General features: G+C 40.2%; 1 protein-coding gene across 1 annotated transcript; it reads right to left on the reverse strand.

Moving 5' to 3' along the window:
- Positions 1-18: 18 nt before the first annotated feature.
- Positions 19-22676, reverse strand: LOC124619297 (SNAPIN protein homolog). Its single transcript, XM_047145582.1, has 3 exons — positions 22515-22676; positions 22267-22432; positions 19-296 (listed from the first exon to the last, which is right to left on the reverse strand). Exons 1-3 carry the CDS (start codon positions 22664-22666, stop codon positions 180-182), a joined length of 435 nt encoding a protein of 144 aa, XP_047001538.1. The 5' UTR covers positions 22667-22676; the 3' UTR covers positions 19-179.
- Between the last annotated feature and the right edge of the window lie 2886 nt (positions 22677-25562).

Genomic DNA, 25562 nt, shown 5'->3' on the forward strand with positions numbered 1-25562 from the left:
ATCAGTTCCCCAGTTTCCTAATAAAAATGCTATGTGCAGAAGGTAAATGTCCACAATTACACCATGCTGAAATGCCCAGTTGGACAATTCAAAATATTTTAACAAAGCAAGAAAGTCCTATCACAATCAAATAATCACAACAAATAAAAGATGCATCTGCATCTGATATAAGATATCCTTCACTGTATTGAAGGGTTTGTTGCCTCCAGTGGTGAAGTACTTGGCGTTGGCTCAAGTAAAGCTCGTCGCCGTGCTGACTCTTTCTCTATCAGCAAATGAACTTTGTTCAGTCGATCCTGTAAACAAGACGAATATGTTTGTATTAACAAACAAAACCAACACTACTTATATGTTTTACAAGTTCTGTATCATAAAGGTATAAAAACAACTGTTGAAAACTATGCCAAGCTACTGTCATGGGAAAAAGGATTCGTATACCATTACTCATGTAGAATAACTTTATTTACTAGAGTTAAAAATCACAGCCAAGGATGTGCTTCGGCAAAGTAACAGTATGGGGTATCCTCCCTAACCTGTACCTATAAAAGGGTTAACTAAATTAGTCTTCTGCAAAAAGTAAATAAAAATTCTGTACCAAGTGGCTTCAAACAGTATGGGAAAAGTAGTCATACAAAGAAAATTATAATGCAAAGAAAATTATAATGCGAAGAAAATTATAATTTACATAAATATAATGACAATACCCCTGTACGCATTCCTCCCCTGTGGATCACTTCTGTTAACCTCTTTGGCATAGAATGAAACAGATTTTCAGTAGCCTCTGAAGTGATACTTTGCCATTCTTGTTGTAGACATTGTTTCAGACCAGTCTTTCTTTGTAATTCATGTTTTCTGGCAGTTCCTTCAAGCGTACTCCAAAGAGACATTCAGTCAGATTAAGGACTGCACTAGAAACTTGAGAACATGGGGAGTTTGGTACAACAATACAGATGAACACTTTCCACAGTATGCTTAATGCCAGTGTCTTGTTGAAAGTAGTAAACTGTGCCTAAACCCATGCTATCAACATTTTTTTGCAGATGTTCCTTTAGGACATTTAAATACTGAAATCTATCCATGTTACCAGATATAGCCATACATCCCCATATCATCATTCTTACACCACCTTGCTTCACCATGGGTTGAATGTGATTGTGATTCAGCTCAGTATTTGGTCATCTCTACACCAAAATTCTGCCATCATTTACATATACATTCAATTTAATTAAATTTACTGTCACTAGGTGTAAGATAGATAACTGCCTACAGGAAAAGAGAACCACTTGTATGAATATCAAAGAGCTCAGATGGAAAACCAGTTATAAGCAAAGAAGGGAAAGCAGAAAGGTGGAAGGAGTACATAGAGGGTCTATACAATGGCGATGTGCAGGAGGGCAATATTATGGAAATGGAAGAGGATGTAGATGAAGATGAAATGGGAGATATGATACTGCGTGATGAGTTGCCAGAGCACTGAAAGACCTGAGTCAAAACAAGGCCCTGGGAGTAGACAACATTCCATTAGAACTACTGATAGTCTTGGGAGAGAGAGACCTGACAAAACTCAACCATCCGGTGAGCAAGATGTACGAGACAGGCGAAATACCCTCAGACTTCAAGAAGAATATAATAATTCCAATCCCAAATAAAGCAGGTGTTGACAGGTGTGAAAATTACCAAACAATCAGTTTATTAATAAGTCATAGCTGCAAAATACTAACACGAATTCTTTACAGATGAATGGAAAAACTGGTAGAAGCCGACCTTGGGGAATATCAGTTTGGATTCCGTAGAAATGTTGGAACATGTGAGGCAATACTGACCTTACGACTTATTTTAGAAGATAGATTAAGGAAAGACAAACCTACATTTCTGGCATTTGTAGATTTGGAGAAGACTTTTGACAATGTTGACTGGGGTGCTCTCTTTCAAATTTTGAAGGTGGCAGGGATCAAATACAGGGAGCAAAAGGCTATTTACAATTTGTACAGATACCAGATGGCAGTTATAAGAGTAGAGGGGCATGAAAGGAAGGCAGTGGTTGGGAAGGGAGTGAGACAGGGTTGTAGCCTACCCTCAATGTTATTCAATCTGTATATTAAGCAAGTAGTAAAGGAAAGAAAAGAAAAATTTGGAGTAAGAATTAAAAACCATGTAGAAGAAATAAAAACTTTGAGGTTTGCCGACGACATTGTAATTCAGTCAGACAGCAAAGGACTTGGAAGAGCAGTTGAATGGTATGGACAGTGTCTTGAAAGGAGGATAAAAGATGAACATCAACAAAAGCAAAATGAGGATAATGGAATGTAGTCGAATTAAGTCGTGTGATGCTGAGGGAATTAGATTAGGAAATGAGACACTTAAAGTAGTAAAGCAGTTTTGCTATTTGAGGAGCAAAATAACTGATGATGGTCGAAGTAGAGAGGATATAAAATGTAGACTGGCAATGGCAAGGAAAGTGTTTCTAAAAAAGAAAAATTTGTTAACATCAAGTATCGATTTAAGTGTCAGGAAGTTGTTTCTGAAAGTATTTGTATGGAGCGTAGCCATGTATGGAAGTGAAACATGGCCGATAAATAGTTTGGACAAGAAGAGAATAGAAGCTTTTGAAATGTGGTGCTACAGAAGAATGCTGAAGATTACATGGATAGATCACATAACTAATGAGGAGGTACTGAATGGAATTGGAGAGAAGAGGAATTTGTGGCACAACTTGATTAGGAGAGATTGGCTGGTAGGACATGTTCTGAGGCATCAAGCAATCACCAATTTATATCACAGGCCAGTGTGGAGGGTAAAAATTGTAAAGAGAGACCAAGAGATGCATACACTAAGCAGATTCAGAAGGATGTAGGGTGCAGTAGTTACTTCGAGATGAAGAAGCTTGCACAGGATAGGGTAGCACGGAGAGCTGCATCAAACCGGTCTCTGGACTGAAGACCACAATTTACTTTCGTCTGCGAACAGTTCTTTGTCCCAGAAATTTGTGGTCTCGCTTATATGCTCTCGAACAAATTCAAGCCTCAATTTCTTATTGTTCTTGGTGAGGTTTTCTTCTAAATACTCTAGATATATAACCTGCAGTAGTTAAGATATAGTGAACAGCCCTTGGTATGACTTCCTTCCTGAACAGATCATTAACGCATGCAGACAATGCAGAAGCTGATAATGTATGGTCTTTTTGACCATCCTTATTAACATCTACATCTATACAGACGCTCTGCAAATCACATTTAAGTGCCTGGCAGGGGAACATTGAACCCCTTCACAATAAATCTATGTTATTTCACTCTTGAACAGTGCGCAAAAAACACCTATTTCATTCCGTGTGAGTTCTAATTTCCCTTATTTTATTATAATGATCATTTCTAGCTATGTAGTTCGGCGTCAACAAAATATTTTCGTATTTGGAGGTGAAAGTTGGTGATTGAAATTTCATGAGAAGATCCTGCTACAATGAGAAATGCCCTTGTTTTAATTATGCCTACCCCAAATCCTGTATCATGTCTGTGACACTCTCTCCCCTATTTCTCAGTAACACAAAATGTACTGCTCTTCTTTGAACTTTCTCGATGTACTCCACTAATCCTATCTGATAAGGATCCAATACCACACAGCAGTACTACAAAAGATGGTGGACAAGTGTTGTGTAGCCAGTCTCTTTAGCATATCTGTTGCATCTTTGAAGTATTTTGCCAATAAAACACAGTTCTTTGTTAGCTTTCCCTCAACATTTTCTATATGTTATTACCAATTTAAGTTGTTTGTAATTGTAATTCCTAAGTATTTAGTTGAATTTAAGGCCTTTAGATTTGAATGATTTATTGTGTAAGCAAAATTTAAGTAATTTGTTTTAGAACTCGTGGATGACCTCACGCTTTTCACTACTTAAGGTTAAGTGCCAATTTTAGCACCATGCAGATATTTTTTCTAAATCATTCTGTGATTTGTTTTGACCTTCTGATGACTATACTAGAAGACAAATGACAGCATCATTTGCAAACAACTGCCGATGGCTGCTCAGATTGTCTCCCATATCATTTATACACACGAGGAGCAGAAGAGGGCCTATAACACTACCTCTGGGAACATCAGAAATCACTTCTGTTTTACTCGATGACTTTTTATCACTTATTACAAACTGTGATCTCTCTGACAGGAAATCATGAATCCAGTCAGATAACTGAGACAAAATCACAAGCTGCTTGTGAGCTACAGTGTCAAAAGCCTAGTGGAAATCCTGAAATACGGAATCAATTTGAAATCCCTTGTCAACAGCACTCAACATTTCATGTGAGTAACGAGATACTTGTGTTTCAAAAGACTGATGTTTACTAAAACTGTGTTGACTGTGTCTCAATAGAGCATTCTCGTTAAGGTAATTCATAATGTTCAAACACTATATATGTTCCAAAAACCTCCTGCATATTGACATTAATGATATGGGCCTGTAATTTTATGGATTACTCCTATTGCCTTTCTTGAATATTCATTCTCTTTGTGTTAGCTACTATGGTCACTCTCTTCTCTCATTATTAATGAGAGAATTTCTTCCTCAATATTATGGACTGTATAGTTGCCTGGCTTCTTCTAATAATATCACCTATTTCTGAAAATGATCTTCCCTTTTCATATTGGGAGATAGCTATCTGCCCTTCCTCTAAAGTTGTTTCCATCTGTTTGTGCCCCATTTTGCTGTGCACGACATTCACCGCTTTACCAGAACCAACATGCATGAGGCACAGCTTGCTGCTGAAGGCATTCTTTGCTGCAAGTGGTTTGTTAGTCATTTCTATGTTTACGTATCAAGTAGTGTAAGGCCAATCCTTTCATATGTGCAAATTAGGAAGGAAACACAACACTGTTAGTTTACCAAAAACATTTATGTTTTTGATCTTCAAAGATATTCTTCATCAACAACAGTGTATGAATACTTTTTCCTGTTATTGTAGAGGTCTGTTCAAGAAATTACGGAACATTTGCAATTTAGCGCCAGTGGTTTATTGGAGCGAAACGCAGTTGGCATCCCTGCACATGCTTGTGTTCAATGTGTAACTGCCGGAAGTTTCACTGTTGTATGTCTGTTAGTTATTGTTCAGTGCTGTATTGAGTAGAGTGCTGAATCATACAGTGTGCGAATTTCGAGATGGTAATATTATAGGAGCAATGTGTCTGCATTAAATTTTGCATGAAACTCAAGAAAACCTTTACACCGACACATTAAACGATGCAGGAAGCCTATGGTGATAAGTGCTTGAGCCATACTTGGTGTTACAAATGGTTCACACAGTTTAAAAATGGGCAGATGGAAGTTAAAGATGACCCTCGCTTAGGACACCCTTCGACATCTACCGACAATGCTCATGCCAAGAATGTCAACAAAATTGTGCTTGTCAGTCAAAGACTGACTATCTGAGAAATTGCAGAAGAATGTAACATTTTTGTTGGATCATGTCTTCAAATCCTGACACAGCATCTTTGGATGTGCTGTCTTGCTACCAAATTTGTCCCATGGTTCAAGAGTCAAGACTAGAAAGACCTTCGCCTCACAATATGTGAAGAGCTTTTGAATTACACATATGAGAATGAGATGTTCCTTAAGAGAATCATAACTGGTGAGCAGTGTGTTTAGATTTCGTGGCATATGGTTGCAGGTGTGGTGGTTCTAAAGCTAAGTGATGACAATGTTTTTTATGCACTGTATTCGAATATTAAATTTAGTAGTTTCCAATCATTCATCCAAATATTAGCAGTGTGTTTACATTTCTCAGCATGCTGTTGCAGATGTAGCGATTCTTAAGTTCTGACAAGGTTGTTTGTGCACTGTTATTCAGTTATTAAATTTAGTAGTTTTTAACAGTGTCACATGCTGTTTCTGATGGAATAATGGTTTAATAAACTTTTGCCCACTGTTTTTTATAGAGTTGTTTGTGCGTTGAAGTCATTTATTAAATTTAGTATGGTAGTTTTCAGTCGATGTTTCTTATTGTTTGTAGTGAAATATTTCAGTAAAACTTTTGTTCAACATGTTTAATTTCATTGAGTGTTCCAGTGGTCACTCGAATTTTTGTTTTGAGATATGAAATTGTGAGAATTTTTTGTGCTATTCATATTAGTTGTGGTTTAGTAGAATTAATAACAGTAGTTGCTTTTTTAGTAGAGAGAGAAATTCGAGATCACTGTTATTAATTCTTTTAACAGTTCTACTATTGTAATTGAATTTAGATAACACAGAAATTTAGTTTTTTTCAGTAACTGTTAACATTTTACCATGAGTGAGAAGTGGGGGCCTTGTCGTAGGTTGGTAAGTAGTAGAGTTCGATGTGAGATTTGTTCAAAGTATTTTCACTGGGGGGAACGCAGTGGGGAAGCCAGCAAGCATTCTAGTGTGATCCTCTCCTGGAAATGCAGAATTTGTAGTAGAAATAAGTTGATAGAGGAGCGGGAGCGTAACATCTGTGCCCTTCAGGTGCAGTTACAAAATGCAAAGGAGGAACTAGATAGGCTGAGGAGGGTGATGCGTGAGAAAAAAAATGACAGTTTCTGTAGATGGCTAAAAGCTCTGCTGTGAACAACTACATGATCCTAGCAATAAATGGTGTTCTAAGCCAGTAGGAGACATGAAAGTGTATCCCACCTTATCTATTGTCTTAGAATCATCAGTGTAGAAGATGATGGCACCCTGGAATTCTGCAAGGATGGCATGTACAAGAAGCCGAAAAGCCATAGGAGTGACAGAGACCTTAAGGACCCTGGAATAGTTCAGTCCTAATCTGTGGTCTAGGCACCATCCAAGAGGGGGCGGTAAGTGGAGATGGAGATCCTGGCAGAGAGAAGTGATATGCATTCTAACTGGCAATCTCACTCGTGGGCAGTTGTCATGAGGGAGACATCCCTCGTTTGCAAAGAGGACAGGGTACACAGGATGGTCAGCGAATTGGTGAATGGCGATTGTATAAGAAACCAGGAGTTGGCTCCATTGTATCTATAGAGGGGGAATCCCCATTTCTGTGAAGAGACTGTCAACAGGGCTAGTGCGAAAGGCACCACTAGCCAGACGCACCCCACAATGGTGCATGTCAAGTATTTGCACAGTGGAAGAAGCTGCTGAGCCATTAACCTGAGTACCATAATCTAGTCTGGACAAGACCAGAGCATGGTAAAGATGGAAAAGACTGATACAGTCTGCACTCCAAATTGTGTGGGCCAGAGGCAGAGAGCATTAAGCTTCCACATGCATGTAGTCTTTAAGTGGTAAATATGGGGCAACCTGTCAGCTTTCTATTTTTGGTCCACCACAGTACCTGTCGATAATGAGGGGGACCCATGGATATGGGGACAGCAGTGACAGCAGCATGGAGAATAGTGGCAGAGATGCCTTGCATGACTGCATCAATGCAATTCGAGAGGGAGGTGTTGAAGTGGAAAGTGGCCACCGTCACAAAGATCATCATGGGATGACCAATATAGGGAAGCCACGAGAGAAGGGAGGAGATCATGAAATAAACAGCAGTAAAGGTGCCATGAGCGGCACTGAAGTGGGTAGAGGAACCATCATTGAGAAGATGCAAATCAAAGTCTCTGATAAGATGGTGAGTTAGGCACTCCCCCACAGGGGATGGTATGCACTGAAGTCCCCAAGGAGGAGAAACGGAAGCAGAAGTTGCTATATTAAGGTAGACAGTTCAACATAAGGAAGTGGCCTACCTGAAGGGAGGTAGACATTACAAACGGTAATTGCCGTAGTCATTTGCTCTCTGTTCACTATTGTTGGTACGAAGGAGGATCCAGTCACTAATGACATTGGAGTGAATCAAAGTGCAGTCTCCGCCAGATGCTATCCTGGGGCTGGCATGGTTCTGACAACTCCCGATAACCATGAAATGTTGGAGAGTGGTCATCACAGAAGTGTGTTTCTTGAAGAGCAAGACAGAATGCAGAATGGGAGGAAACAAGATGTTTTATTTCCAGTACTTGAAGATAGTATCTGTTGCAATTCCACTGGATGATCATGTGGCAAGAGTCCAGGGACATAAAGAAGCCAAGAGGTGGTTATGTCACACAGTCAGTGGCTGTCACCAACAAAGATGGGGTGACATCCATAAATAAAATGTCAGCCACGGGTTGCGAGGGGCAGATGGCGCCTCCAGGAAAGAGAGTGGGCAACCTTGGTGCGCACAGGTGGTGTGTTTCATGGCCGAGTTGTGGTAGGAGGCTTCCGGCCTGAGAGATGTCTGGGAGAGGGGTACCTGGGAGGGCGGTGAGGGAGGGGGGTGGGGGGTAGCCCCACTGCCGGCAGGTTCCGAAGACGGGGGGAGGGGGGGGGGGGGGGCACTTCTTCGGCCAAGGAGGGGGAGCGGCTCCTGGATGGGAGGTCGTGAGAACTACAGGGGAGGGGGACAGGCTGGTGTATGGAAGAGATAGGAGTGGGAAAGACTGTAACAGAGGCCCAAGTTGAAGAAAGTGACACTAGTTGGAGTCTTTCATATTTTTTGCGAGCCTCAGCATAAGACAGGGATCCAGGGATTTGTACTCTTGGATCTTCTTTTCTCTCTTGTTAGCTGGGTAATCCAGCGAGCTAGGGGAGTGGCGCTCATGAAAATTGACACACAAAGGTGGCAGAATGCAGGGGCTTCTCTCATAGAGTGGGTGTCTACAATCACCACACAGAGGGTCTGCAGTACAGCAGGAAGACATATGTCCAAAATGCAAGCATCAAAAGCACCTCGTGGGTGGTGGGATGTGCGGCTTCATGTCTCATCTGTAGCACATAACGTTGACCTTCTCTGGGTGGGTATCCCCCTCGAAATCTAGAATGAAGACCCTGGTATTGGTGTGGCTGTCTTTGTGACTCTTTTGCACATACCAAACAAAATGAACACAGCATCACTCCAGATTAGCACAGTTGCACGATGAGGTCCCTATGAAAAATAACTTCCTGGGCCACATTCACAGATTGGTGAGGGGTAATAGACACTGGGACATTGCCAGGATGATCACAAGCATGAAGAGCTGTAGACTAGGTGGGAGAAAAAGCTTTGGTCAACAGGGAGCCTGACCACTTCTTACTGAGAGACTCTACTTCACCAAACTTGTCCTTGATATTCTCCACAAAAAACACAGATGGGGTAGCGGCGAAAGTGTTTCATCCCAAGATGTAAAGCCTGGCCCTCCTCCCATGGTGTAGCCAGGAAGGGAAGGCTGGCAGATCATACAAAGCAGCATTCAATGATCCTTCACCATTCTAAGAGATGGCAATTTGAGAACAGGCAGATTTTTGCAGCTTGATATGCTTCATGCACCAAGCATCCACCCTGATCAACGCTCTCCCCATGGGTGCCACCCAGTCAGAGGACGGGACCGCCTGGCACAGCAGCCGTCGCCGGGAGTTCTGATGCTCCAGGAAGCAACCGCTCCTTGGTATACATGGAGAAGGAACAGCTCTGGTATCAGTAGTGTGATCCCTGTGTTGTCAGGGTCTCAGCCAGATGGGTGCACAACAGCCCCACCACATGGACTAGCCACTAGCTACATGTGCTGGTGACTTAGCAAGATGGAGTGGGCTACAGCAAGGAATGAAGGGGGGAGAGGAATCCACACCATAGACGCTAGAGTTGCTGCTACAGGGCACAGAAGCAGGAGGATCCTGCTCCATGAGGTCCACAGAAGCATCAGCTGGCTTGTGCTGTTGGTCTGTGGAGTCCACCGGTGACATGGAGGCTGGCCGGGCTAAGGTATCACGTGGCAACACCATCAAAGACAATCTTCAAGTCGGCAAAGAAGAAGACCATTTGCCTTTGGTGGACTTCTTTGAGCCTTTCCAGTTAGCAAAGAAAGACTTGGGTGTTGTTTGGCTGGAGGGACTTAGGAAGTCTTCATTGGAGTACACCTTCTATCCTTCCCAGCCTGCTGGTTGTGTAGCTGGTGGTTTCACCCCTTGAGGTGAGACAAGAGTTAGATAGCTTGTTGCACAGCTGGAAGGAGGGGGAGGGGGGGGGGATGGCGATGCTGCCTTGACACTGTGTGCTTTCACAACCTCAGAGCTGAATTTGAGGTCGCATGTCTGCGTGGTCATGTCCTTAATGGAGCGAGGGGTAACAAAAACAGAACTATAGTAATAGATGGGAAAATGCAGGGTTCGTGACTATCCAATAACTTGCGAGTGATTGGGTAAGGCACTTTTTCCTTTACCCGTATCTCCCGGACAGCTCACTCATCAAGATACACAGGACAATCCTGAGAGGCGGCGGCATGGGCGCCATTGCAGTTGATATTGTGGGGAGAAGGAGGTGGACAATCGCCCTCGTGTGCATCCCTACAACAGGTTACACATTTGGCTGGGTGCCGACAAGATGTTCTAGTGTGGTTAAATGACGACACTGGTAGCAGTACATTGTGTTTGGAATGTATGGTCAGACTGTGATAATTTCGTAACCGGCTTTGATCTTGGACAGAAGCACCACACTATCAAAGGTGAGAAAAAGAGTCCGGGTGGGCATTACGGAGGAACCTACCGTTTTCATCAGCCAATTGATGGCAATGACACCCTGATCAGAGAGGTAAGACTGGATTTTGGCCTCAGTCAGACCATCGAGCAGCCTAGCGTAAGAAACACCACAGGAAGAATTCAGAGTTCTATGGGCCTTGAAATGAATAGATTAGTCATGGAGAAGTGAGACAGCAAGCAGATGTTGTGCTTGAGAGTCAGAAGTAGTCACCAAAAGCAAAGTGCCATTCCCTAAACGAGAGCAGGATTTCACAGGGCAGACAATTGCATCAACACCTTTCTGAATTATGAGCGGATTTACTGTGGCAAAGGATTGACCGTCTTCAGTAAGTAAGATCACGAGGAACCGTGGTGAAGTGGAAGGGTCTTTGAGTTGTTAGCCTCATTCCATTTATGTTTCGTATATGTTGATTGTGAAGATGATTTGCTCATTGAGAGAAAATCCCCCACAATTGCCAGCATCTCCAATGGCGCGCTCCTTCCAAGTGGGGGCCCCCTTCACAAGGGGGCGCACCTGCTATCAGTTATTGTTCACACCTCAGGTCACACCTCCTGAACACCTGACAGAGGGACCAACTGGCAATTTGGGAAGGTAGCAGCTCAGGCAGTCATCCCTCCCTGGCCCTGGCCTGTACCAAGCAGTATGTGCAAACCCTACCTGTCGACCTGAGGCCGGGAATTACGTGTTACCCAGTCTCCTGTTACGCGTCAGATGCGTGGGCCGTCCTTCAGGAGCACAGAGGGAGGAAGAAGAAAAAGAGGAACCTCAAACGCCAAAGTGGAGAAATGAGAGGAGAAGGGAAACAAAGAAAGGAAAACGCAATGGAAAACAGTGGTGAGATTGTTCTTATGTCAGCGACAGACAATGTGGAAATTTCCAATAACACCCCAGATGTATTCCCCAAGGGAGGGGAAAAAGAATAGCAAGAGGATAGACATGCAGCACGGAAGGGAAAAGATGCTGCAAAGGCTGGGGCCCAGTGGCAGCCAAGCACGAACCCACCAAAGAGTGGTGAGCCCCCTGGGGGATCTCATGCTCTTTGAAAGCTGCTTTCCATTAGAATGTTCTAAAAAGGGTAATAGCAGTAAAAGGAAGCCTAGGTGGCTGACTAGTGGCATAAGGATATCATGTAGAACAAAATGGGAATTATATCAAAATGTTAGAAATAGTCGCAATCAAGCTACAGTACCCCATTGCAAACAGTATTCTAGGATGTTTAAAAATATTATTAGGAAGGCAAAGAGTACATGGTACACAAATAGAACACCTAATTACATAAATAGAACAGCTAATTCACAGGATAAAATTAAAACCATGTGGTCAGTCATGCAGGAAGTGTCTGGTCAGCCGCACAAGATCAACGACATTAAGTCAGTTCATAGTAAAAATATTTCTGTTACTGACATGTCAGATATATGTACAGTATTTAACAATCACTTTCTGAGCACTGCTTGTGGATTAAATAAAATCCTAGTTTCTACAGGGAATCATATAACTCTCTTGGGAAATACTTTTCTGAGACTAATGTCTGAAATCATCGTATGTGATACTTACAAGGGGGCTCATGGATATCACGGCATACCTAACAGAGTACTGAAGTAGTGTGCTGCACATGTTTGCCCTGTACCTAGCTACATTTGAAATTTTTCCTTTAAGAATGGCACGTTTCCTGAACGATTAAAGCACTCAGTAGTAAAGTTTCTTTATAAAAAGGAAGAAAGGGATAATGTAGACAATTTTAGACCTATTTCTATGCCATTAGTGATTGCTAAAGTTATTGGAAAAACTGTGTACATAAGGATAATTGATCATTCTATTTCACATAATTTACTATCAAATATAAAGTTCAGTTTTAGAAATGGTTTAACAACTGAAAATGCTATTTCTCTTTTCTCTGTGAGGTACTAAATGGATTAAACAAAAGATTTTAGAACACTAAGCTTCTTTTTTTATTTAACCAGGGTATTTGACCGTGTTGATCACAAAATATTGCCCCAGAAGTTGGATTACTATTGGTAGCTCACAATTGGTTCACCTCTTACTTTAACAACAGCAGAAGGTCATTATCCACAGTGTTGAAAATGGCTATGATGTGGGGTCTGAGTGGGGCATGGTTAAATGGGGGCATGGAGGTGCCCCCGGGGTCACTGTCGGGGCCACTCCTGTTCCTTATTTATATAAATGATATGCCCTTCAGTATTACAGATGATTCTAAAGTACTTCTGTTTTCAGATGATAATAGTTTGGTAGTAAAGGGTTTTGGGTGAAATGTTGGCACTATTTCAAATAGTGCAGTTCATGACATAAGTTAATGGTCTGTAGAAAGTAATCTAATGCTGAATCACAGTAAGACTCAATTTTTGCAGTTTCTAACAAACAATTCAACAAAACCCAATGTTTTAATTTCACAGAATGGGCATATGCTTAGTAAAACTAAACAGTTCAAATTTCAAGGTGTTTGGAATATCAGCTTATTCCAAAGAATTAGCAGCTTTCACTCAGTTAATACTAAGCAGAAATCCAATCTGCATTTGGATCACACTACCTTGACTCTTGTGCAGAAAAGAATACTGCTGCTTCCATTCTCAATAAGCTACTACAAGAATTCAAAAATCTTAGCAGTAATCCAAGCACTTTCAAATCTACATAAAGAGTTTCTTCATGTGTCACTCCTCCTATTCTGTTGAGAAGTTCCCTGAAAAATTAAGCTAATTCCTGTGTTATACTGTTGACTGCATTTACATAAACTTATGGCTTGTCTTTCTTTTTTTTTTGGGTTCATGGACTTTTATATCTGTTATTACTTTTATGCTGCAATTTCATGAACTGACACACTCCGTGACCTTGGAGATTTGCTCCTCAATTTGGTCCTACGGAACTCACTGTGTGTGTACTAATGAGAGGTATTGTGATGCCTGCAAGAAAATGTGAGGGAAATGGCCTGAATGTGGCGACACAATTCATGGCCCTTGCAGCACAATAATGCACCTGCACATTTATCTACATCTACATCCATTCTCCGCAAGCCACCTGACTGTGTGTGGTGGAGGGTACCTTGAGTACCTTTATCAGTTCTCCCTTCTATTCCAGTCTTGTATTGTTTGTGGAAAGAAGGATTGTTGGTATGCCTCTGTGTGGGCTCTAATCTCTCTGATTTTATCCTCACGGTCTCTTCGTGAGATATACATAGGAGGGAGCAATGTACTGCTTGACTCCTCAGTGAAGGTATGTTCTCAAAACTTCAACAAAAGCCCATACTGAGCTACTGAGTGTCTCTCCTGTAGAGTCTTCCACTGGAGTTTATCTATCATCTCCGTAATGCTTTCGCGATTACTAAATGATCCTATAATGAAGCACGCTGCTCTCCATTGGATCTTCTCTATCTCTTCTATCAACCCTACCTGGTACGGATCCCACACTAGTGAGCAGTATTCAAGCAGTGGGCGAACAAGTGTACTGTAACCTACTTCCCTTGTTTTCGGATTGCATTTCCTTGGGATTCTTCCAATGAATCTCAGTCTGGCATCTGCTTTACCGATGATCAACTTTATATGATTATTCCATTTTAAATCACTCCTAATGAGTACTCCCAGATAATTTATGGAATTAACTGCTTCCAGTTGCTGACCTGCTATAATGTAGCTAAATGATAAGGGATTTTTCTTTCTATGTATTCACAGCACATTACACTTGTCTACATTGAGATTCAATTGCCATCCTCTGCACCCTGTGTCAATTCGCTGCAGATCCTCCTGCATTTCAGTACAATTTTCCATTGTTCAACCTCTCGATATACCACAGCATCATCCGCAAAAAGCCTCAGTGGACTTCCGATGTTATCCACAAGGTCATTTATATATACTGTGAATAGCAACAGTCCTACGATACTCCCCTGCAGCACACCTGAAATCACTCTTACTTCGGAAGACTTGTGTCCATTGAAAATGACATGCTGCGTTCTGTTATCTAGGAACTCTTCAATCCAATCACACAATTGGTCTGATAGTCCATATGCTCTTACTTTGTTCATTAAATGACTGTGGGGAACTGTATTGAACGCCTTGCGGAAGTCAAGAAACACGGCAGCTACCTGGGAACCCGTGTCTATGGCCCTCTGAGTCTCGTGGACGAATAGTGCGAGCTGGGTTTCACACTACCATCTTTTCCGAAACCCATGCTGATTCCTACAGAGTAGATTTCTAGTCTCCAGAAAAGTCATTATACTCGAACATAATATGTGTTCCAAAATTCTACAACTGATCGACGTTAGAGATATAGTTCTATAGTTTTGCACATCTATTCGACGTCCCTTCTTGAAAATGGGGATGACCTGTGCCTTTTTCCAATCCTTTGGAATGCTCCGCTCTTCTAGAGATCTGCGGTACACCGCTGCAAGAAGGGGGGCAAGTTCCTTCGCGTACTCTGTGTAAAATCGAACTGGTATCTCATCACGTCCAGCAGTCTTTCCTCTTTTGAGCGATTTTAATTGTTCTCTATCCCTCTGTCGTCTATTTCGATATCTACCATTTTTTCATCTGAGCGACAATCTAGAGAAGGATATACAATGCAGTCTTCCTCTGTGAAACAGCTTTGGAAGAAGACATTTAGGATTTCGGCCTTTAGTCTGTCATCCTCGGTTTCAGTACCATTTTGGTCACAGAGTGTCTGGACATTTTGTTTTGATCCACCTACTGCTTGGACAGAAGACCAAAATTTCTTAGGATTTTCTGCCGAGTCAGTACATAGAACTTTACTTTCGAATTCATTGAACGCCTCTCGCATAGCCCTCCTCACACTACATTTCGCTTCGCGTAATTCTCGTTTGTCTGCAAGGCTTTGGCGATATTTATGTTTGCTGTGAAGTTCCCTTTGCTTCCGTAGCAGTTTTCTAACTCAGTTTTTGTACCACAGTGGCTCTTTTCCATCTCTTACGATCTTGCTTGGCACATACTCATCTAATGCATATTGTACAATGGTTTTGTACTTTGTCCATTGATCCTCAACACTATCTGTACTTAAGACAAAACTTTTGTGTTGAGCCGTCAAGTACTCTGAAATCTGCTTTTTGTCACTTCTGCTAACCTGAAAAATCTTCCTACCTTTTTTAATATTTCTATTTACGGCCAAAATCATCGATGCAGTAACCACTTTATGATCGCTGATTCCCTGTTCTGCATTAACTGTTTCAGCGAGTCGGTTCTCTGTTTAACTGCTCAAGGTAGTTTTCAGATAAACCACTTAAAAAGATTTCACTGGATTCTTTGTCCCTGCCACCCGTTATAAACGTTTGAGTCTCCCAGTCTATATCCGGCAAATTAAAATCTCCACCCAGAACTATAACATGGTGGGGAAATCAGCTCAAAATATTTTCCAAATTTTCCTTCAGGTGCTCTGCCACCACAGCTGCTGAGCCAGGGGGCCTATAGAGACATCCAATTACCATGTTTGAGCCTGCTTTAACCGTGACCTTCACCCAAATTATTTCACATTTCGGATCTCCGTCAATTTCCTTCGATACTATTGCACTTTTTATCACTATAAACACGTCTGCCCCTTCGCTGTCCAGCCTGTCTCTGCGGTATACATTCCAATCTGAGTTTAGAATTTCATTATTGTTTACATCTGGTTTCAGCCAACTCACTGTTGATGTGCGACTATTGCACAAAAAATTAAATCACTGTGCTGCCTCATCCTCCACACTCTCCAGATCTGGCCCCTGTGGACTTTTATTTATTTCCAGAGTTGAAATCCTGTTGAAAGGATGAAGATGTGCAATGATAGATGATATAAAAGAAAATTCAATATAGCACTTTGCACAATCCAGCAAGAGGTGTACCAAGACCGATTCCAAAAGTTGAAATGGCATTGGGAGCAGGATAACAATTGTGAAGGATAGTGTTTCGAAGGATACCATGTACAGTAAGTAAAAGGTAAGCATGGAAAAATTTTGAGGGCAAAGTTCCAGAATTTTTTGAACAGACCTCATTTATGAAGGTAGCACTAATCAGCTGAGAAAGTGGGGGCACAAGTCAAAGGTATTATCAGAGTAAACACATCCCACCAGTGCAAGAAATATAGTGACCTTTTCTTCCTGTAAGATTATCTTCAACAAATAACTGGCAGCCAAACAAAATTGACTATGTGCACGCAAGACATGATGGAATTAATGTTATCTATACCACAGCTAGATAATAAAATGTCAATTATTTTCCTAGAGCTTTAAGTAATATTTGCACACTTACTTTATCTCTCAGTATCTTGGTCCTGAACTGGCAGATGTTTCACAGCTCCACAAATAGTGGCGAACTCAATTACATCTAAAAGCTCTACACATGTTACCTCTGCCCATCAGTTTTAGCTACATAAATAGGCAGCATGAAGCACAAAACAATTGACAGAAACACAAGACACACTAATACATTATAGCCCCCAGGAATGTATCACACATGGTGCAGCCTGTATCCCACCATTCATTATTTCATTCACGCCCCATGTTCTGTAAATCCTACTACCAATGAGAGCCTTCAGGGCTGTGGAATGAGTCAAGTTATGAATTAATAAGCAGCAGCAGCAGCCACTGTAGGGTACATCTGTAAATACACTCACAACAAAGTGTAACTAGTACTAACCTAATTAATGATGACTAGACGCATTACTTAACAGAAAATACAGGCTGGAATAACAATATGAATAAGGATAGATTACTACTGGCCACTTAGAGAAGGCACTTTTAAAAGTAGACTATGAGATTTTTTAGCAGTCAGACAAAATAATCATCAGGCTGAGAAACAAGCACAAACACACAAACGCATGCACACGAAAGCATGCACACAGGTGTATATATGTGTTTCTCAGTCCGATAAAGGATTCTGGCCAATAGCTAAAAAAAGTCCAACACTGTATCTTCGCTCAATTGCTGATTTTAACAACTGCATCATACTAAGCATTTATTTAACTCTAATGGTTTCAAAGAAACTATAGCTGTCTATGTTCCAGTGAAACTGGAAGCCTCTTTAATGTGAACTCTAGTATTAACAGATATTTACATCACAAGAGTCCAATTGTTCTCATTAAATTACAGGAGAAACGATTCAGAAGGCACTTGTTTATTTTGCTTTTGAGTATCTGAGGACTTCAAATTTACAGGCTTATATCTTCTGGCAACCTAGACACCTCTGGAGGGGTGCATATACCATATAGATTATTTTCACTTACTTCACATTACCAACAGAACCAAAGAAAATACACACATAGGAAATACAAAATTTTGAACAATAATTTCGATCTAATTCTGATATTCTGATTAAGATGGCAAAACACACACACACACACACACACACACACACACACACACACACACACACACACACACACACACACACGAGTGCATGCATGCTGACACGTCCCTGGTCCAAGATGACTGAACTCTGATCAACCTCATGTTCTCGCAACAAATATTACACTTTGCAATCTCACCAATCAGCCCAAATAACTGGAAGAATTTAATAACAGACAACATTTCCTCCCCCATCTCCAACCGCAACATAGGACTGTCATATTTCAAATGTCATATTCAAACCTAACAACAGAAGCTACACAATACATTAAACGTCTTACTGCACCACAAACAGCAAACCAGTTAGGAAAAAAATAATAATTAAATTAAAAACTCACTGAAAAAGCTTCCAGACCTTACGTCCCTAACTGCAAACATTGCCAATGATTTCACACATCCAAAACCAATGCTCAAATGAACCCAATTCAACATATTACACCCAGTACATACACACAAAACAGCAGAGGGCACCATCAAACACAATAAGACAACATCTACAAGCACAACCAACTCAAACTCCGCCCTGTAATGACATCACACACCACAACACCCTTACGTCACGGGTCAAAGCAGACGGAATTGGACACTTCCATTGACCTGACATCTATTATGTATTTGTGGTTTTTGTTAAGGCAGTGTTCCACAAAAGCTGAATCAGGCTTCCTCAGTCTCCAACATCTATGATCGGCAGTGTCCACAAAAGCTGAATCAGACTTCCTCAGTCTCCATCATCTATGATTTTCTTCAAGCTTAGTGCAGACTGGCCTCCCAATTTGTTCCACGTAGCAAGACTGACACTTCCGGAATATGATCTTACAAACCCCACTTTTTATGATGGCTAGCTGGTTGACTTTTGCATTGAACAAGCAACTACCTATTGTCTGAGGGACATAAAAAAGCACACAGAAACCCTCTGCCTTCAAAATGTTACTTATCCTATAAGAGGTAATCTGCATCATTTCTTTTCCAGTTTGCCTTTGTTGTTCATTGGGGACAGTAGGGACTTGGCTTAATTCTTCATCTTTTTACTTAGAATTCTGTCAATGATTCATTATTTGTAGCTATTTTTTTACTGTATTAAGTTCCTGGTCAAAGTCTTCTTGGAACATGGGGGTAAGAAGGAGATAGTGGATTATGTGGTGGGTTGCTGCATGTTTACAGGTTCTAGGATGTTGGGAGGAAGCTGGGATGAATGTTTCAGTGAAGGAGACTTTACAATAATTTTTAAATTTATGGTTGCTGTATTTTATCTTCAAGCTACTGCCTCAACAAAAACCCCAAATACATAACTGATGAAGTCTTACACACAGAGAAAAACAGGGCAAAACTTGGCCAGTTAGAAATTGAAAGACAGATGAGTATATCCCCGCACCTATTATTAAATGAGCAATCCCAATTCAATTATTCTACCACAACTAGACAGAAGTAAAACTTTGGGCCACAATCTGCGAATGCATAAAAAGTTTTAGGCTGATGCATAACTTTATTCCTAGGTATGTTTAGTCATGTTAGTGTTGAATACAGCAATTCCATAGGTAATTTGTCAAAAAATCATTACTGAAGTAATTTCACATTAAGCGAAGGATTGATACGTTAAGAAGTTGATATGTTTATCTTTACCTTATCATCATGTTTATCTTTGTTTTATCATCTTTGGAGTCAGTCGTGTACTTGAAAATGGGATTATTACCCGAGTTGTGCAGTAACCATAGCAAAATTCATGAAACAAGGGGAAAAAATAGTGTTTGTTTATTTACTATAAGGCAACACATTGAAGGCTGCTAGTAATTACAATGAGTTTTTCACTCTGCAGCGGAGTGTGTTTCCCGGTAGATTAAAACTGTGCGCTGGGCCAAGACTCCAGCACTTAACCTTTGCCACTAACTCTAACAATTAAGCTTCCCAAGCACAACTCACAGCCCATCTTCTCATCTTTATTTCCACCAGCAGCTCATCTCCTACCTTCCAAAGATCAGAGCAGCTCTCCTGTAGGGATAGGTTGTGAGTCATGCTTGGGTAGCTCCGTCAGTAGAGCACATGTCCGCAATAGGCAAAGGTTCTGAGCTCAAGTCTCTGTCCGACACACAGTTTTAATCTGCCATCAAGTATCACAGCTTGCTAATTTTTTTAAAAATATTTGCTAACAATGAAATTCACAAACAGTTGTAAAACTGTTTGCCCATTTATGCCAGAAACATGACTAAAAATTAGTCTGAACAACTTTCTATAATGTAAATGGTTCAAATGGCTCTGAGCACTATGGAACTCAACTGCTGTGGTCATAAGTCCCCTAGAACTTAGAGCTACTTAAGCCTAACTAACCTAAGGACAGCACACAACACTCAGCCATCACGAGGCAAAGAAAATCTCTGACCCCGCCGGGAAACGAACCCGGGAACCCGGGCGTGGGAAGCGAGAACGCTACCGCACGACCACGAGATGCGGGCAATAATGTAAATACTAATCAGCAAACATTCCTTGATCAGTTACTGAGGGACGTGTGAGAAGCAGAGGATTAAGCTCTATGCAGCACATGGGCTTCTCCTATTTCATTTGCTGGTATTATACATTTGCTTTGTAATTAGTGCTGGGAATCAATATAAAAATACAAGAGTGACACACACACACACACACACACACACACACACACACACACACACACAAAAAAAATCACATAATATCATGACACAGACACTAATGGCAGTAGCAATATGGCCTACATGATGAAGACTAATAATTGCTTGCATGTATGATTTGCTCAATCAAAGCCTACCAGTCAAATCAATCAGGGATACAATGGCAATACCAGAGTTCCATGTTCATGGGAGACTTTCATGATCAACATGACATGCTGGAAGGCACACATATGAACTCTAATGGTGAAGCATTATTCAAATTCCTGACAACCAAAAATGTAAACAGCCTCTCTCTCTCCACACCACTATTTACTGGACAACAGAACACTTGCTCTCAAACCACAGGTTCCATAGCCCTAACATCACTCACAGCTCAGGTGACACGAACATTGGAGACCTCCAATCATCTTCCCCTTACTTTTTCAACAATAACCTCTCCCTGCCCGTCTGTCCTCCAACCAACAAACAGGGCTATCAAACACTATGTAGCACCTGCCAGCAAAAAATATCAACAAATCATTGATGTTAAAGTAAATGCTTCAAATATTTACAGACAAAGCTGATCTTAATCACAAAAATAATCAGATTGTGCCCTGCACACAATAAGTGGAAACAGAAAAATACACCTGACAACACCAACATAAAAGGACCCAATCTCCACAAAACCCCTCAAAAGAACATTTTTCTAACTCAACTCGGCAACTTCTGCATAAAGACTGGCTCAACAGCTTTGACATTAAAACTGACCAACACAATGATTCCCATACTAGGAAAACCAAAGACAGATCCATCTCATTCATAGACATCATCAGAAGGACTCTTTAATAAATACTGATTGACATGCTGGCTACATTTAATTAAGGTTAGAGAGAGAGAGAGAGAGAGAGAGAGAGAGAGAGAGAGAGAATACTTCCATTCCCGCAACTGAGCTCCAGGAACAACCACTCAAGTAACAGCCTACCATCATGGCTCATGGCACAGTACACAAAGTTAATGCCATGTTGGAAATCAAGAACGATATCACATCATACATGTAAAACCATAAGCTTAATCAAAAATACTACAAACAACTGTAAATAAATTTGAGCAACTAATAATTGAAAAATGTCTAATAAATGAACTAACTAAAGGATGAGCATCATAATTAGAATTACATTGTACATTTATAAATAACTGCAAGAGACCAACTTTCAGATAAAAGATTGTTGTAAAAATGCAGTAAAATATATAAACTGCCCAATACACTTAAAACTGTCCTTGAGCTGTACCAGCCATCACGAAGGGGAGTGATATTTTTAAAAAAATCTGCAACACTGATAGACAATACACTGCTGGCCTGATGATCACCACAAGGGTTACATAATGCCAACAAATTATGTCTTACAAACAGGCCTACCAAACTGGCAGTGTCTGAATATTACAAATCAGTTACTTGTGGCTCAAAGTAAATACTTCTGGTAGCCACTTCGTTAAATAACTAGGCTCATTCTGCCACATCTGTATGCACCAAGGGGAAAGTGGCTGCTCTACTTATAACGTATTTACTCGGCTTAGGCTTTCAGTTGATGTGGAAAATGTTTCTGTATTATATGAAATCATTTAAAATTGGTTTGCTAAAAAATAATACCTTAATTTAAATTCTTTTTCATCCATTCCTCTGCAATTTGTTGTTGTACTGAGCGTTCACTCTCATATTTCACAAAATACTAACTAGTACCCTACAGTAAAGCAACGCCTGTGATGCTATTGTGACATATGATTGGTTCATAAACCGATCTTCTCTTACTTGTGCCGTCTGCAGGATGTTACTAACGACAGTTACTTTTTGTTTCGCTGTCATAAGTTTTTTCACATAGGCGTCCAAATCCAAGGGGCACTGCTGGGAATCTGAAATTTTCCTTAATTCCTCCGCGAGGCCTTCAATCTGTTGTTTCAACTCAACTTGGCTTATTCTGTTGGCAAAAGAAACAAGTGGTTCGTTTCGGATAGGCTGTTATGACACTTATAAGTTAACCATCATCTCTATTACAGTACCGAGTTGCGCGAACTCTTTCATCCAGTTGATCAATCGTTGGCTTCAATAAACACATCAATCCTTCAGCCAAAGTATCGCGGGTAGGATTTTCGCAGAAATCTTCTGTTTTGTCATCAATTGAAGTTGTCGTGCTCTCGGTGTCTAATTCCATGATGTTTATCACTGGTTTACTTTGCGCTAGTGCAATCTTTGGAGGGTGGCGCGAAAGATCACTCCTGTACGCAAGTAAAGAAAATTTTGGTGACGCTACCAGTCAAAATAAAAATTAATTCACGGAACAATACATCCTATGTACGCTTAGGCTCGAAGTTTAGCGATACTTCGGTAAATAAAGCAGTGCAAAAAGGAAGCAAGTGTCAAATTGTAATGAGCCTAATAACTTACAAGAAAAGCAAAATGTGCTGATGGCACGGCACTTCGGTTGCTAAATCCGGGGATGAATCTGATCAAATACGAAAAGCGAACATAGTTATTTAAGTTAATAGGCTTGGTGACCACAATCAATTTCCATAAATTTTTTCTGGGCTGTAAACCGCATCATATTGTAAGTTTTCCAATGTTTAAGCCACTGTTGCAAGTAGCCTTACTGTTGTGCGTAAACTAGAGGCACGTCGCAAATTTTAACACTTAATACTGCCTTCACTACTGCAGTATATTTACTTAAAATGAGTGTACTTAAGATTCATCAAATGAGTGGATGCCACAAGTGGAATGGAAGGGAGCTTGTATTCTTTATTGACTGTAATTTAAGGCTGAATTTTACAGACTCACATTGACGAATTAGAGGAGAACTGTATTTGTGACATAGTTTTGCTCCCACGGTGTTTGGCAGCGGTTAGGACCGGCCAGTACGTTATGTGCCTTCAGCAGAAGAGCATACAGCCTCACCTAGTGGGACAGCTTTGTCGAGAATAAATTAACGTCCTATTCCAGCTGTCTGCTTGACCAATGACGTTATAATACGCAAAAAGCGATCGTTTGCCATAGTTGGTAAGGAAATCATAAATTATTTTAATAACAGGCTGATTACACTCTTCAAGACAGCGACAACAAGACAGAAGATTAAATTAATGACTAAACCTAAAAACGGATAGTATTTACCTCACAAGACTTTCTGCAACTCACATGCAATATCGACAGCTGGAGGAAATGGTATTGATTTTGGGACATGGAAGAATTTGAATGTTACTGTTCCTCATTTCATTTACAGCAATTTAAGCTGTCCTGCCAAACCATATTCTTGGAAATAGCGAGTTAGTTATTAATTTAGTTTCACGTTCCATTGACCATTTGCACGCTAATTCGTAATGGTGTGGAGCGAGTAATTTCACGTACACATTACAATTAAATTTTTAAGTATTAGTACATCCTGAATGTTTCATTTTTTTGTTGATATCTTCCGATGTGAGTTAGTATTTCCTCTCCACCACCTTTTACACACCACAGTAGCAGAAATTCCTCTACAAAACAGAAGGAATTGTTAGTTTGTTTTAAAATTCTCCTTCAGTTTCTGTCAGACATTTTATATTCCCTTTAAGCAGATGTCTACAAGATGATCATTTATGTGCATCAGATATTAATCCTACAGCAATTTTTTGAGAAATGAAGACTTTCCTTCCTGACGATGAGTTATTTCAAAACATTATTCCATATGACATTGTTGAATTAAGTTGTTTTAGGAGTTCCAAAATGTGTCCTTTCCAGTTTAAATTCTCGTCCATATGAACATTTAAGTAATTTGAAGTTTATACACTGTTTATTATTTCCTCACCTTGTGTTACGATTATCATCACTGTAGAACCTCCACATATGCAGAATTGAATATGTTGTGACTTTTTAAAATTGAGGGTGAGACCGTTCACAAAATGCCAATCAACAATACTTTTAAGAACATTGTTTAACATTTCTTCTGTTTCTGTGTGTATATTTGCGTTGATTACAATATGAATTTCATCTACAAATACACAAAACATGTCAACTTACTGATTTGACTGTTCCCAAGATTTGAAACGGTTCTAATAGCAACTGTGGCTGTATTAAGATGTTTTAAGACTTCTAAAATTTGTGTTTTCCAGTTTAAATTGTCTTAAATATGAACAGTTAAGGATTTTGAAGTTTCCATCCTATTTATTATTACCTCAACATGTAGTATGATTATCATTGCTGTAGAACCCCCAGATATGCAGAACTGAATATGTTGTGTCTTTTTAAAACGGACAGTGAGACCTTTCGCAAAAAAACATTTCTTCTGTTTCTGTGTATATACTTGCGCTGATTACAATATTAGTGTAATCTACAAAAATAACTAGTTGTGCTTGTTGTATATTAGATGAAAGACTGTTTACATATACAAGGAACAAGAGTGAACCTAAGACTGAGCCTTCGGGAACCTCATATGTGATTTCTCCCCAGTCAGAATACTGCTCCTATACTACATTGATTGGATTACGAAGTACAACTTTCCCCATTCTTTTGCTTAGGTGTGACATAATCCACTTCTTGGGCATACCACCAATCCCACAAAACTTCAGTTTATGTATGACAGTATTGTGATTCACACCATCAAATACCTTAGACAGATCACAGCAAATAGCTACCAGCACTGTTTTTATTATTTAATGCTTGCAGAATTTGGTTGGTGAACTTGTAAAAGGCATTCTCAGTAAAGAAACTCTTCTGAAATTAAAACTATAATTTGCTGAGGATGTTATTGTTGCTCAGGTGAGATACTACTCTAGAATACATCACCTCCTCAAAAATTTGGGAAAATGATGTCAGCAGTGAAACTGGTTGGTAGTTATTGACATATCTCCAATCATCTATCTTATGGAGGGGTTTGACAATGGAGTCTCTCTGGAAAAATTCCTTGTTTTAGTAATGTATTAAATATTTCTGATAAGACAGGGATTATCGTATGGGAACAAATTTTTAGCATTCTATTGAAAACATCATCAAAACCAGATGAGCTTTTGTGTTTGAGAAAATGTATAATTTTCTTAATATCAAAAGGAGAAATTGGTGATATATTTATTTCACTGAGTTCTATT

Source organism: Schistocerca americana, chromosome 6 (genome assembly GCF_021461395.2).
Source record: "Schistocerca americana isolate TAMUIC-IGC-003095 chromosome 6, iqSchAmer2.1, whole genome shotgun sequence".
NCBI classification, from domain to species: Eukaryota; Metazoa; Arthropoda; class Insecta; order Orthoptera; family Acrididae; genus Schistocerca; species Schistocerca americana.